This window comes from Cynoglossus semilaevis, chromosome 19 (genome assembly GCF_000523025.1).
Source record: "Cynoglossus semilaevis isolate Cse_v1.0 chromosome 19, Cse_v1.0, whole genome shotgun sequence".
Lineage (NCBI taxonomy): Eukaryota > Metazoa > Chordata > Actinopteri > Pleuronectiformes > Cynoglossidae > Cynoglossus > Cynoglossus semilaevis.
The window spans coordinates 12,323,744-12,335,043 of NC_024325.1; the positions used below are offsets into that span (position 1 = coordinate 12,323,744).

The window sequence follows — 11,300 nt, forward strand, 5'->3', positions numbered from 1 at the left end:
CTTAGTCGTTGTCAAAGTAATACATGGCAAGATCAAATATGCGTCAACTTGTGTAGTTGATGTGAACTCTGTTTGTCGTAATTGTGGTTATGCCTCTCTCCCTCCCTAATCTGAATCCCCACAGCGGTCAAAGATCGCTGTCTATGAGAAGATGTGGGGTTACATGAAGTCAGCTGAGCCCACTGTCTTCACCAAGACCACAGCAGAGGGCGTGGCCCGGGTCCGAAAATCCAAAGGAAAATACGCCTTCCTGTTGGAGTCCACCATGAATGAGTACACGGAGCAGCGCAAGCCCTGCGACACAATGAAAGTGGGAGGAAACTTGGACTCCAAAGGCTACGGAGTAGCCACTCCCAAGGGTTCACAGTTAAGGTGGGTGGAATAGTGTAACAATATGTCCTACGTGTTGTTATGGTATTCCACCTTCCCTGGTGTGCCGCCTTTTCTCTCTTTCTCCATTTACTAGGGGAGGGGGAGATTTGTTATGATTTATTTTTATAATTTTTTTGGTTGTTTAATTATTGTTTATGATTTGTTGTTATCATTATTAATACTATTATGTTTGTAACATGCATGGGGTAGATTTTATTTTTATATAATTTGTCTTTTTTACAGTGATCAACACCAGGTAAATCTCTATGCTAGTGCTTGCTGTTTGGGCAAACATTGGGGAATGGCATGACATTTTTTTTTTTTTAGGATGGAGAAAACAAAAGTCAGGTAGAGTATGTAGGAATTTCTTGAAACGTGAATCAAAATAGGGCATAAAATGACTTTTGTTGCATTGTTGTTGAAGGTGTACAGCTCTATTCAACATGCAACACCAACCTAAACGCCTTACCTTGGCCTGTCCAGCTTTGATGGACTGCTGCCTCAGACATAGCTGTCTTTAGATATAAAACTGTGTCAAATCTGAATTTCACAACAGTTAAAAAATAAAGACATTCTTATAGCGTGCCCTGAGGGGAAAGAAAAAGAAATGCATTCTTTGTCTGCCAAAAAAATTCCTGCATACTCCACCTTTACACGAACTATGATTGTGATATTGAGCTCATTTGTTTGCAGCTTCCTTCACAGTGAACAGGGCCTTTCCTTAAAAATTTAAACTGACATTGTGTTTTAGGAGCCATTTGTTTGCTCAGCCCTGGGCGACTCTAACCAACTCTGTCACTGTCTTTCTATAAAAAAGAGGGATTTACAGCTCTGCCCTAGAATAGTGTCATTACTGCACTGCTCCCCAACCGTATGTATATGTATGTATTTATATATATACAGTATATAGATAATATATTGTCAGATAATTAAATAATCTTCCCCTAGGTGGCAGCAGACAGTGATTAAAAACTAAAAAAGAGACTCAGAAGGGCATGAAAATCTCGTGTCTTTCTTCAATTCCTGCAGTTAGAGTGCTTTTTTTTTAGCTGGACGGGCTCTGGTTTTACACCTAGTTAATTTGTAGACACAGCACATAAATGCAGGCCTAGTGTAGTTTACATATAGTATTTTATGGGCTGTATCAGGTATTCACTTGTCACACGGCCAGGTTTGCTTGAAATGTGGCCCTCTTTCTGGCTAACTAAAGTGGACCATAAAGACTCTAGTGAGACTAACCCTGTATTGTTTAGATTATTTAAACATGGTTGTTTTCTGTAAATCCCTCTGTTGGGCTTCATTAAGCCTTAAATATTTCGGCTGAGCAGCTACGGGTCTGTTTCTACTGCGGAGCTGTTACAGTGTTTACCTGAGACTTTGACCAGGAAGAGTCTCTGACAGATCATGATACCATGGTCCTTCATGTTCTTTTCATGGGGTTGTCGTCCTCTGTCGGTCACTTAACTGGATATCACCAAGGAAACACCAGCAGCAGCAGTACAGGAGTGGGCAGTGGCACTGTTGGTCAGGGCTGCTGGTTCTGAGATGGCTCCTTAAAACAACAACTTTACCTTTAGAATAGACACAATTTGAATATTAGCCGTGTTTTCTTTAATTAACTGTTTCTTTTAATTACCTTACAGTGAAGAAATGTCAGTAAATGAAAGGATCTAAATACACACCAAGGCAAACATCTTAACTACCAATGCACGCAGCAGCCAGCAGCTTCATTTTGGGAAAAAGTAACAGTGAATTAGCTTTTCAAAATAAATCTTAATGGCACCCTACTACTGAACGGCAGTTACTCCAGATCAGTACTTTTTCAGTTAACTTTTAGAGAATATCTTTGGCTAAGTTTTTAATCTTAATGTGCTACAGGGCAAATGTCCAGTTATTGTTGGCTAACACATTGATATATTAGGCTCACTATAACCAAATATGTTTGTTAGTCATTTTTTTATTGGCTATATCTCAGCAGGTTTTCAGCTGCTCCTTTGCTAACTTTTACCTACATTTCTATACTTGCTTCTTTCTATTTGACAAAATTGCTATAATTACTTTTTGGTGACAGCAAATTTTTGCTTCAACTTCACCAGTTTGTTTGGAAAACTTTGATTATGTTTTGTGTGTTAGGTTGTGCTAAGCTTTAACTTTTTTTTTAACTTTTTGTTATGTAGTTAGGAACCATAAACCATAAGATTACTCCTCAATAAATTAAATTATGAACTCCCCTGGACTCCAGCTATTAGAGGTTTTGTCAATGTAAACTGTCCTCAGCCAATATCTTGGTGAATTAACAGCAGGGAAAGCAGGTAAAGATCCCATTAGCTTCATCAATTAAAACACTTTTTTTTTCATGATTTCTTAACGTGAGCTTAAGAGAAAATTTAAGGATTTGATTTTGGTGTGTATTTATGTCCTGGAGTGCAATTTGGGTTCAGAGCATTGATGCACTTTTTCACCTTTGTCCCTCTCTTACTGCTACTTCTCCTCCCTCCCCTCCTAACCCCCTTCTTCTCTTCCTTCCTACCCTCAAATTGGATAGTATATTACTCACCTCACTTCGCCCTCTCATCAAATATGTTTTATCGTTTTCAAGAAGTGCAGTTAACCTGGCAGTGTTAAAACTCAATGAGCAAGGCCTGTTGGACAAATTGAAAAACAAGTGGTGGTACGACAAAGGAGAGTGTGGCAGCGGAGGCGGTGGCGAGAAGGTTAGCCGCAATGTCGCTTTGCCCATGTGACTGTGATATGGGTAAAAAGAGAAAATGTGTTTTTGCTGGTAAACAGGGGCATCTGCCGGGTCGACACACTGAGAGGGAGCTGTTAAGGCCTGGAAATATTGGTTTACATATTTATAAGTATCTGAGAGGGGAGCTAGTACTGTTAGAGCAAAAGTATTTGCTGGACTGTTTTTCTGCTAATAGCAATGACTTGAAAGTGTGGTTTATGACATCACAAGTATGCCCTAAATGAAAACGATGACAGTAGATTGGCTATTGGAGCGTACTTTAAAACACTGGGTGCATGTCTTTAAGCCAATAATTTTGGGTTGACAGTACTAGCCCCTATATTTGTGAATACAAAGGTCCCGGCAGTATGTGCCTGTTCCAGAAAAGCGATGCAGCTGGGAGCCCTGTGCTTATGTGTCTGTTAGCTCTTCATTCCCCGGTGAACCATCTCTAAATTCCCCACAAACATTGACCTCAATGAGCAGAGAGACATGTAGCATAACTTGGGGGTGCCTTCCCAGCTTTGTCGCTTTGTGAAGAGTACTGAGCTGCTCTTGTTGGGCTTCTTCTGATTGAATAACATAAAATAACATGTGCTATGATGTTATTTATGTTATTTTCCCCACCCTACCCTTCCTGCCCCCGTTTCCCCGGCCCTCGTGATTTGAAGAACGCCTGTAAACCTTGCCGTATTGAAACTGAGTGAAGCAGGAGTCTTAGACAAACTGAAAAACAAATGGTGGTACGATAAAGGGGAGTGTGGACCCAAGGACTCGGGAAGTAAGGTCAGTCTCCACCAGCCCGGGAGCCTCCCTCTCCTCCCCTCTCCTCTCTTTGTCTTTACACGCACACACACTTATAAGGCTGACAGTTATCTGTTAGAATGACACACACACGCACACACAACATTGAGAAAGTGATGGATTTGCAGATGGAGAGAGGCCTAAGGTGTAGCCTGAGGGATACAGAATGACAGAAATAATGCTGTAGCTCTTACAGTTTTAGCAGCTAAAGCTACACTGAGTGCTATAGATGCTCACACTGAGGAAACGCTTTCCTATAGTATGAAATTATTAAAGCGAAATGCCCCTAAATATTCAATAGTTCTATTGTTAAGGGCTGACCACAAGTAAAATACAAAATTTTCTGCTGTATTTTCACATCTCCTGTGTCTATTTTAATGTATGTTGCTGCACAAAATGGTTGTTTAAGTACACACTCGTAAAATTCCCTCCCTAAGTTTGTTGGAGCATTCAAGGAAAGATGAGTCAGAACTCAAGACAGATCATCTGCATACATTAGAATAAAACGCGTTGGTGAAGGTAAAGGCCAAAGGTCAGAGGCAGGGCCGCACATTAAATACAGGGGGAAAGTAAAGGATCAGTTCAATCAAAATACAAACTCCTGTACATTTCAATTTCACTTTTTTATTTGTTATCTGCAGCGGTAGCCTTAATATGTTTGAACTGGATTCTCAGCTTTTAAATGTAAGGCAGCACGACAGCTAAATTGTAAACATTTTTTTTGCAATGCCACAAATAGTGACTTGGAGCCGTGAGTGGAGTCTTCTAGTGCAGTGTTTTCCTAAGACAATGAAGGCGTCACTGGCTACACCCTACCTCTGAATAATTAGTTTTGTTAAAATATATATATATTTTTATATATATATGCTATAAGTATTTATAATATGACTGTCAGGAATCTGTGGTTCTGATGGAAAGTACTTGTGTTTTGATAATTGGCCTTTGACAAAAAAAAAAGAAAATAATGTTGCCTCAGTACTGCAGCTGAAATTGCTAATACAGATGATGCGAAACAAGTGCGTAAATAAAAATGCTTGTCTGAAAGGCTTAAAGTGAAATCTTAAAAAAAAGCCAAAATCTTTTTTGTATTTTGTTTAAACTGATCTCTTCAATATATTCCGGGCAGGATCCAAATCAGAAATTTACGTCTGTGTGAATGTGGCCAGGTTTCGTGTGCATGGTGTCCAGTTGATGTGGAGTTTGTCAGTCTGGTCAGTCATTTTGTCGCCTGTGTGTGTTGATGTTCTGTGTGTATGTGTGCGTGTTGCTGTTCTGCTAAAATCAACGTTGATTTCTGTATCTTTTGCTCCTCTCCCCGTCAACCACAGGACAAGTCATCCCAGGCCCTCAGCCTAAGCAACGTGGCGGGGGTCTTCTACATCCTGGTGGGGGGCCTGGGCCTGGCCATGCTGGTGGCCCTCATCGAATTCTGCTACAAGTCACGCAACGAGGCCAAAAGAATGAAGGTGGAGACACAGCACTACCGTCACAACCCTCCCCACTCCCCCCACGGCCACTGCTACCCCTGCGAGTCAGGCAGCCCCCACAATAGCTTAGCTGAGCGGAGCCAGAACCAAACCCAGAGTCCGACCCCGAGCATCCCCAACTTAGAGGAGTGTAGCGAGGTTTTCAGTGTGTCCGTCAGAGATAGGGAAGCTGATAAGGTGTAGTCAGGGTGGTTTTGTCCTTCCTTCAAGTAGCTCGCTGCAGAGTCTGTAAGTGAAACCTAACATATTCCCGCACACCAGCTTGGCCGTGCTAATTGTCGTGACTAGTGGCAAAACAATGCTTCCTACTTCTGCCCTAGCCGCTCACTTTGTGGTAGTGTTAGAGCTTTTTCCTCACTGTGACAGGAAGCAGTGGGTCATTCCCAGACATGACTTGCTTCGGTTGCTTCGCAGCTTGTTGGGCTGCAGACATTGGCCCTTATTTATCAGGAGGACAAATCTATCAAATTCTAAAATATATTAGTCATAATATTAGTTATTATTCTGACCTCAGTGGGAAATCATGATCCATGATTGATAACCATTTTTAGACTTTACAATTTAGAATTTTTAGAAGCAATTTTTTAAGTAAAGTGGTCCCTCTCTCTATATCGCGGTTCTCCTTTCGCTTCCTCGGTACATCGCAGATTTTTTTTATTCCAGTATTGCGAGAGATTTGTCATATCGCGGTAGTTTACAATAAATAATTTATTTTTTAAATTTCCAATATGTACATTATTTTCATGACATTTTCTAACCTAAAAAATATTAACATGTCCTACGATGCCCCCTAAACACTCTGATCATCTTCTGTTACGAAGCCCAAACGAAGACGCTGACACAGATGACAGTTAACAGCCTTTATTTTTCTTTACCATAATGTTCCCTCCTGTGCTCTGTCTGGCTTTTATATACAGTCTGTCCGAATTCCACTCACATTCGTCTTGGGCTGCACATGCGTCGCCACTCCCGTGCTCTCCCTCAGGCAGCTGAGCGCTAACGTCCACCGCGCCCCCACAATGTGCATGTACTTTGAATTTTAATTCAGAATTAGAAAGTATTTTACACTATTAATCATGATCTTGTTTTTATTTATTTAGGTAATATGTATGTTCTATATTTCCATTATACAACTCTACTGTACATATACTGTAATTGAGTAAAGGATAGTACAGGGTAGTACAGTCTAGGGAGGGTTGATAACAGTGTGAGGTAAATATATACGTACGTAAATAACTATCTCGCCTCTTCTTTGCGGATTTTCTCTTTTCACGGTGGGTCTTGTAACGCAGCTACCACGATAGGAGAGGGTCCACTGTAATTCATTGAAAAATTTAAAAATGAAAATGCCTGTTAATATACAGTATATCAGGAAAAAGTAACATAAAGTGAGAGATAGATGAGGGCCAATGTCTGATTTGTACAATAATATACAGTATATCAGGAAAAAGTAATATAAAATGAGAGATAGATGAGGGTCAATGTCTGATTTGTACAAACTTGTCCGTACAAACTCATGTCTTGGACATTCCATCAAAATTGCAGAGCATTTGTCTTTTTAGTGTTAACTTCAGTGCTGTGTGACACTCACAGACAAGTCTATGCACTTTTTAAAATGCCAACCTACTGCCATCATTTTCATATAGGGCATTCTTATGATGTCATAAACCACACTTTGAAAAATGCCTTTTAAATCCTAAATTGCTAATGTCTTCAGAGTCATTATTATTATTTTTTCAACTAATTTGGAAATTGATACCTGAAGATAAAAAAAAACCCATTCAGTTTTCAGAGGAGTTTTCCAAGACTAGAGTACTGCAAGGCCAAAGTCAAAATATGGTAATTAATAATTCCCTGCTGCAGGATTCATTTTACCCAGGTTTTTCACCACCACATTCTCAACCAGCTCTACTTCATTTATCATTCATAGTATCGCTGCTTTGCCCTTATGTCACTTTATCATCATCATTAGCTTTGCTGTTGCAGTTTCAGCTGCTGTTTTAAACCTAGGTGGAAAAATTCTCTCACTCCTCTTTAAAGTGTCTACACAAATTTTGTGTTGAAATTTACTGACTGCTCGACATTTTTCTTCTAATGACAAAGCTTTTGTCTTTTTTGTCATTTTTTTCTCGTGTCTCCACAGCTGACGTTTACTGAAGCCATGAGAAATAAAGCGCGTCTCTCCATCACGGGCAGCGTAGGAGAGAACGGACGGGTGTTGACCCCCGACTGCCCCAAGGCCGTTCACGCCGGACCACCTCTACGACAGAGCTCCGGCCTGGCCCTTGTCTCCTCTGAGCTCCCTTAAAAACCAAAAACCTCTCAAGTGCCTTAAAAACTCCAACAAGAATCTACGGATTTGCCAATGAAAACTACCCACAAAGAACAGGAGTCACACAACGAGTCACCTCCAACAGGGGGGGGCAAAACAGGTGAGGACCGAGGAGCTGGAAAAGAGTTCTGGGTAACGGAGGCCTCCAAAATCTAACTGTGACGAGACCAGTGGCAGGATTAACTTTGACTTTTAGGCTCATGGAAATCGACTGGTGAAACTCTAGCGAGATAACACGGAGGAGCAGAGCAGGAGCAATACAGTAATATATCATCATTTATGATAACCAATAATGAAGACCAGAAAACTGTCAACATGAAACTGTGCATTTTTAATGGAAGGATCGCTGTGAAACAACAAGAAAAAAACTGAACCACAATCACAATTTTTCTGCTGTTTGCAGATGATGAACAGCGTTAAAGAGACAATTCTAGATATCAATGCTGGACATGCTGTAGCTGCAGCACCACCAAGGTATTTGTACTTATAATAACGAAAATCAAATCTGTGAATATACCTGCAAAATAGAAAACTGTGAAAATTAGTAAATATGTATATTGGGTATAAAAAAAAAGTTAAAGTGTAGCTGTACATATGGAGGACGGAGTAACATGCTTGCTTTTCTTGAACACATGTACAGATAGAACAGTTACTGTATTCCACAACATTTTTTTTTTTTTTCATCTTTACAAATGTATTTGATTGCAATAATGAAAGATGTTGACAGAAATACAAGGCATTTTTTTAAGGTATAGTTCAGGATTTTTTCCCCCCCAAAATGTGGTTGTATTATTAATTAAAAAACGTCACCACTCTTTTCAATATTTTGTTTTTCAACTGTGTACCTTTTGTTTACACAAAGTTTTTTTTTTTTTTTAAACTTGTTGATTGTTGGCTTTAAGATGTCTCATAACTAATTTTATTGACTACAAAACAGTTACCTTTTCAGCATTTCCAAATACTTTTGTTCTGTCCTTGACTTTTTTCGACTAATTTTGCCCAAATTTTAGTAATCGTGAACCAAACTTTAAGCATTTGCAATTTTTCAAATTATTTTTGGGAGACATGATTAAGCTACATTTTGCAATGTTTTTTTGTGTAGCAATGTTTTGTGCTAATTGTGATTTCACAATTTATTTGCTACCTTTAGCTAGTTTAGTTTGGGGCAAACTAAAAGTCAACTTTTAGCTTTTAGTTTTTGGACAAACATGTTCATTTCTAATAGCTCTAATCCATCTTCTAATCCATTGTTTTTAGTTTATTAATTTTGGCTAACCAAATATTAGCTCATGTAAATCTATATTTTTGCTGGCAAATTTCAGTTTTTGCTATGTTAGCCATCTGATTTAATTTGGCGTCTTAGTTTTTGTTTGCTCACTTTTCTATACGTTTTACTAACTTTATTATTGGTAAATGTTAGTTTTTGGGTGCTATCTGTTATCCAATATTTGACTTTATGATTGCTGGCCTTATTTTCTGTTAACTCTTGCATATTTTAAATCCTGGTTTCCCATATACTACGTAGCCAAAATACATCAATAAAAACTTAAATAACTGAGAAAGAATAGCAGAACATTTGATATGAAATGTAACTGTACCACTAAAATCTGTTCACAGTTGCAGGAGCTGAAGGCAGGCAGTCCCAGCAGTCATTTGGTGGAGGTGGGTGTCACCCTGGACAATAAACAGAGACATAACCAGTAACCATCACAAATGAAATACATTGAGAGTGAACTATTGACCTTAAACCTAGGAAACCCATGGCCACAGAACACGTATATCTTAATAGACAGTTAGATAAAGCTGAACTGGTGACCTTTTTGCTGTAGGGCAACAGAGCTTACCACTATGCCATTATGTCGCCCCCTTTAACCACACAAACCTGAACTATTCCTTTAATTTTAAACTGCATTATTTTAAAGAATTATTTCAGGTGTGAAATTAAAGTATTAACTGCCCAAAATACAGTGGAAACTTGAGATACGAGCGTCTCGACATACGTCATATAAGCAAGTCTTCGAGTATTTGTTTTTGCTTTGAGATACGAGCATGCTTACAGACGCTGACACCAGGTGGCCGAGCACTCAGCAGCCCACACCGCCTCACTCGTAAGTTAAGTTAATTCTAAGTGTATGTCATAAGTTACGTAGTGTATGTGTAAGGTATGGTACAGAAGTGTCTACGTACGGGCCAACTCTCTTAACCTCCCTTCATCCCTCCTCCTCCGCACATGCTGCTGTTAGCCGCCGATGTATCGTCTGTGTCGAAGGTAAGAACTCATAATTAAAACTATATTTTATTTTATATCACAGGAATCCTTATCTACTATATTTGTGTGTGTGTGTGTATGTCTCTATAGCATTTAAAAACGTGTGTTTTCCATTGTTATTAGCACTAATAAGCAGCCGGAACTGATTAATTTTTAATTTATTTCTTATGGGGAAAAATGATTTGAGTTACGAGCTCGGTCCTGGAATGGATTATGCTCGTATCTCGAGGTTCCACTGTACAGTACAGTACTGCGTCGCAGTCCAACATTAAAATACTAACAGTAAAGAGTGGATGCTTCTAAAATACTGAACTTTGACACCTAAACCTGTCACATCAAAGTTACAAGTTTTTTTTAAGCTGCCATTGACTAACAATACTAATAATATTGTAAAATAATAATACAAATGATTAATTCTTACCTTTTGGCGAACATAACTGGTAGATAGAAGGCTGGATAATCTCAGTCGTCGCTGGCATGTGGAGTCCAGTTTGTTTTTATCCTAAACAAAACAATGTCAAACAATTAGCAGCAGTTAGCATTAGCAGCCCATGTTAACAAGCCTATTTAATACTGAGAACTACATTACAACTTCCAGCGAGAGTGCTGACTGAGGAACCTTCTAAAATATTACATAGGAATTTCTTTTGTGCTAATTTGCTCAGGTGCTCAATTTTTGGAGTGTGTCATAGAAATAACTTTAAAATTAGCTTAAAAAACGAAGTAAAACAATTGTTTAAATGTTAAATAAATGTTTTGTTCTGAAAGTGTACCAACGTAGCCCAGGCCGGTGGATTTTGACACAGTTTTGATTAATTTTACTAAGTCCTGAGGGGAAATGTAGGTTTGTCCCCATCTCCAGGTGTTTGTTTTAATTAAATGTCTCATGCACGCAATGTCCATGTTTGCTGTAGGACACTGAACCCTTTTTTTTAATTACACCCTTCGTTTTACACTGTGGATACACCAGGGAGGCTGGATAACACTGTAGCAGAACTGTTAAAACATCTCTATCTTATTTTGTGGGAATTCAAATTCATCTGTAGCAGGGAGGTTTTGAAGCAGAGAATGAAACAGAAAAAGTGAAAAAGTAAAAGATGATGTGTAATATAGTGTTCTATTTTGGTTCAACTGTACAAGTTTATTTTGATCTTTTTTTAAAAGTAAAACTTGAATGAATGTGACGTGCAGTGTTCAATTTCACACATCACTTGTTCAACCAGCTCTGACAATAATGTTCATAATAACAATGCACACAATATAGAACTAACTTTTCTAAAACTAAGGCATTTCGGGGACTTTTTA

General features: G+C 38.9%; 1 protein-coding gene and 1 long non-coding RNA gene across 5 annotated transcripts in view; one reads left to right on the forward strand and one right to left on the reverse strand.

Annotated features, from left to right (window-relative positions):
• The window catches only part of gria4b (glutamate receptor, ionotropic, AMPA 4b), a 76,850-nt gene extending 67,556 nt beyond the window's left edge, over nucleotides 1-9,294 (forward strand). Inside the window, exons 13-16 of one of the 4 annotated variants that reach the window (XR_003052847.1) lie at nucleotides 125-372; nucleotides 2,972-3,086; nucleotides 3,775-3,889; nucleotides 5,236-5,369. Coding sequence is in view for 3 of the 4 variants with exons in the window: in XM_008333044.3 (XP_008331266.1) it covers nucleotides 125-372; nucleotides 2,972-3,086; nucleotides 5,236-5,373; nucleotides 7,538-7,702 (666 nt within the window). In the remaining variant the exon portion in view is untranslated. Of the gene's footprint in view, nucleotides 1-124; nucleotides 373-2,971; nucleotides 3,087-3,774; nucleotides 3,947-5,235; nucleotides 5,374-7,537 lie in introns of those variants that run through there. The other 3 variants (XM_008333044.3, XM_008333045.3, XM_008333046.3) reach the window with 3 other exon arrangements.
• LOC112488608 (uncharacterized) lies at nucleotides 8,394-11,282 on the reverse strand. The gene is made up of 2 exons (XR_003052848.1): nucleotides 10,417-11,282; nucleotides 8,394-9,400 (listed from the first exon to the last, which is right to left on the reverse strand). It is a non-coding gene; the product is annotated as an uncharacterized LOC112488608 (long non-coding RNA).
• Between the last annotated feature and the right edge of the window lie 18 nt (nucleotides 11,283-11,300).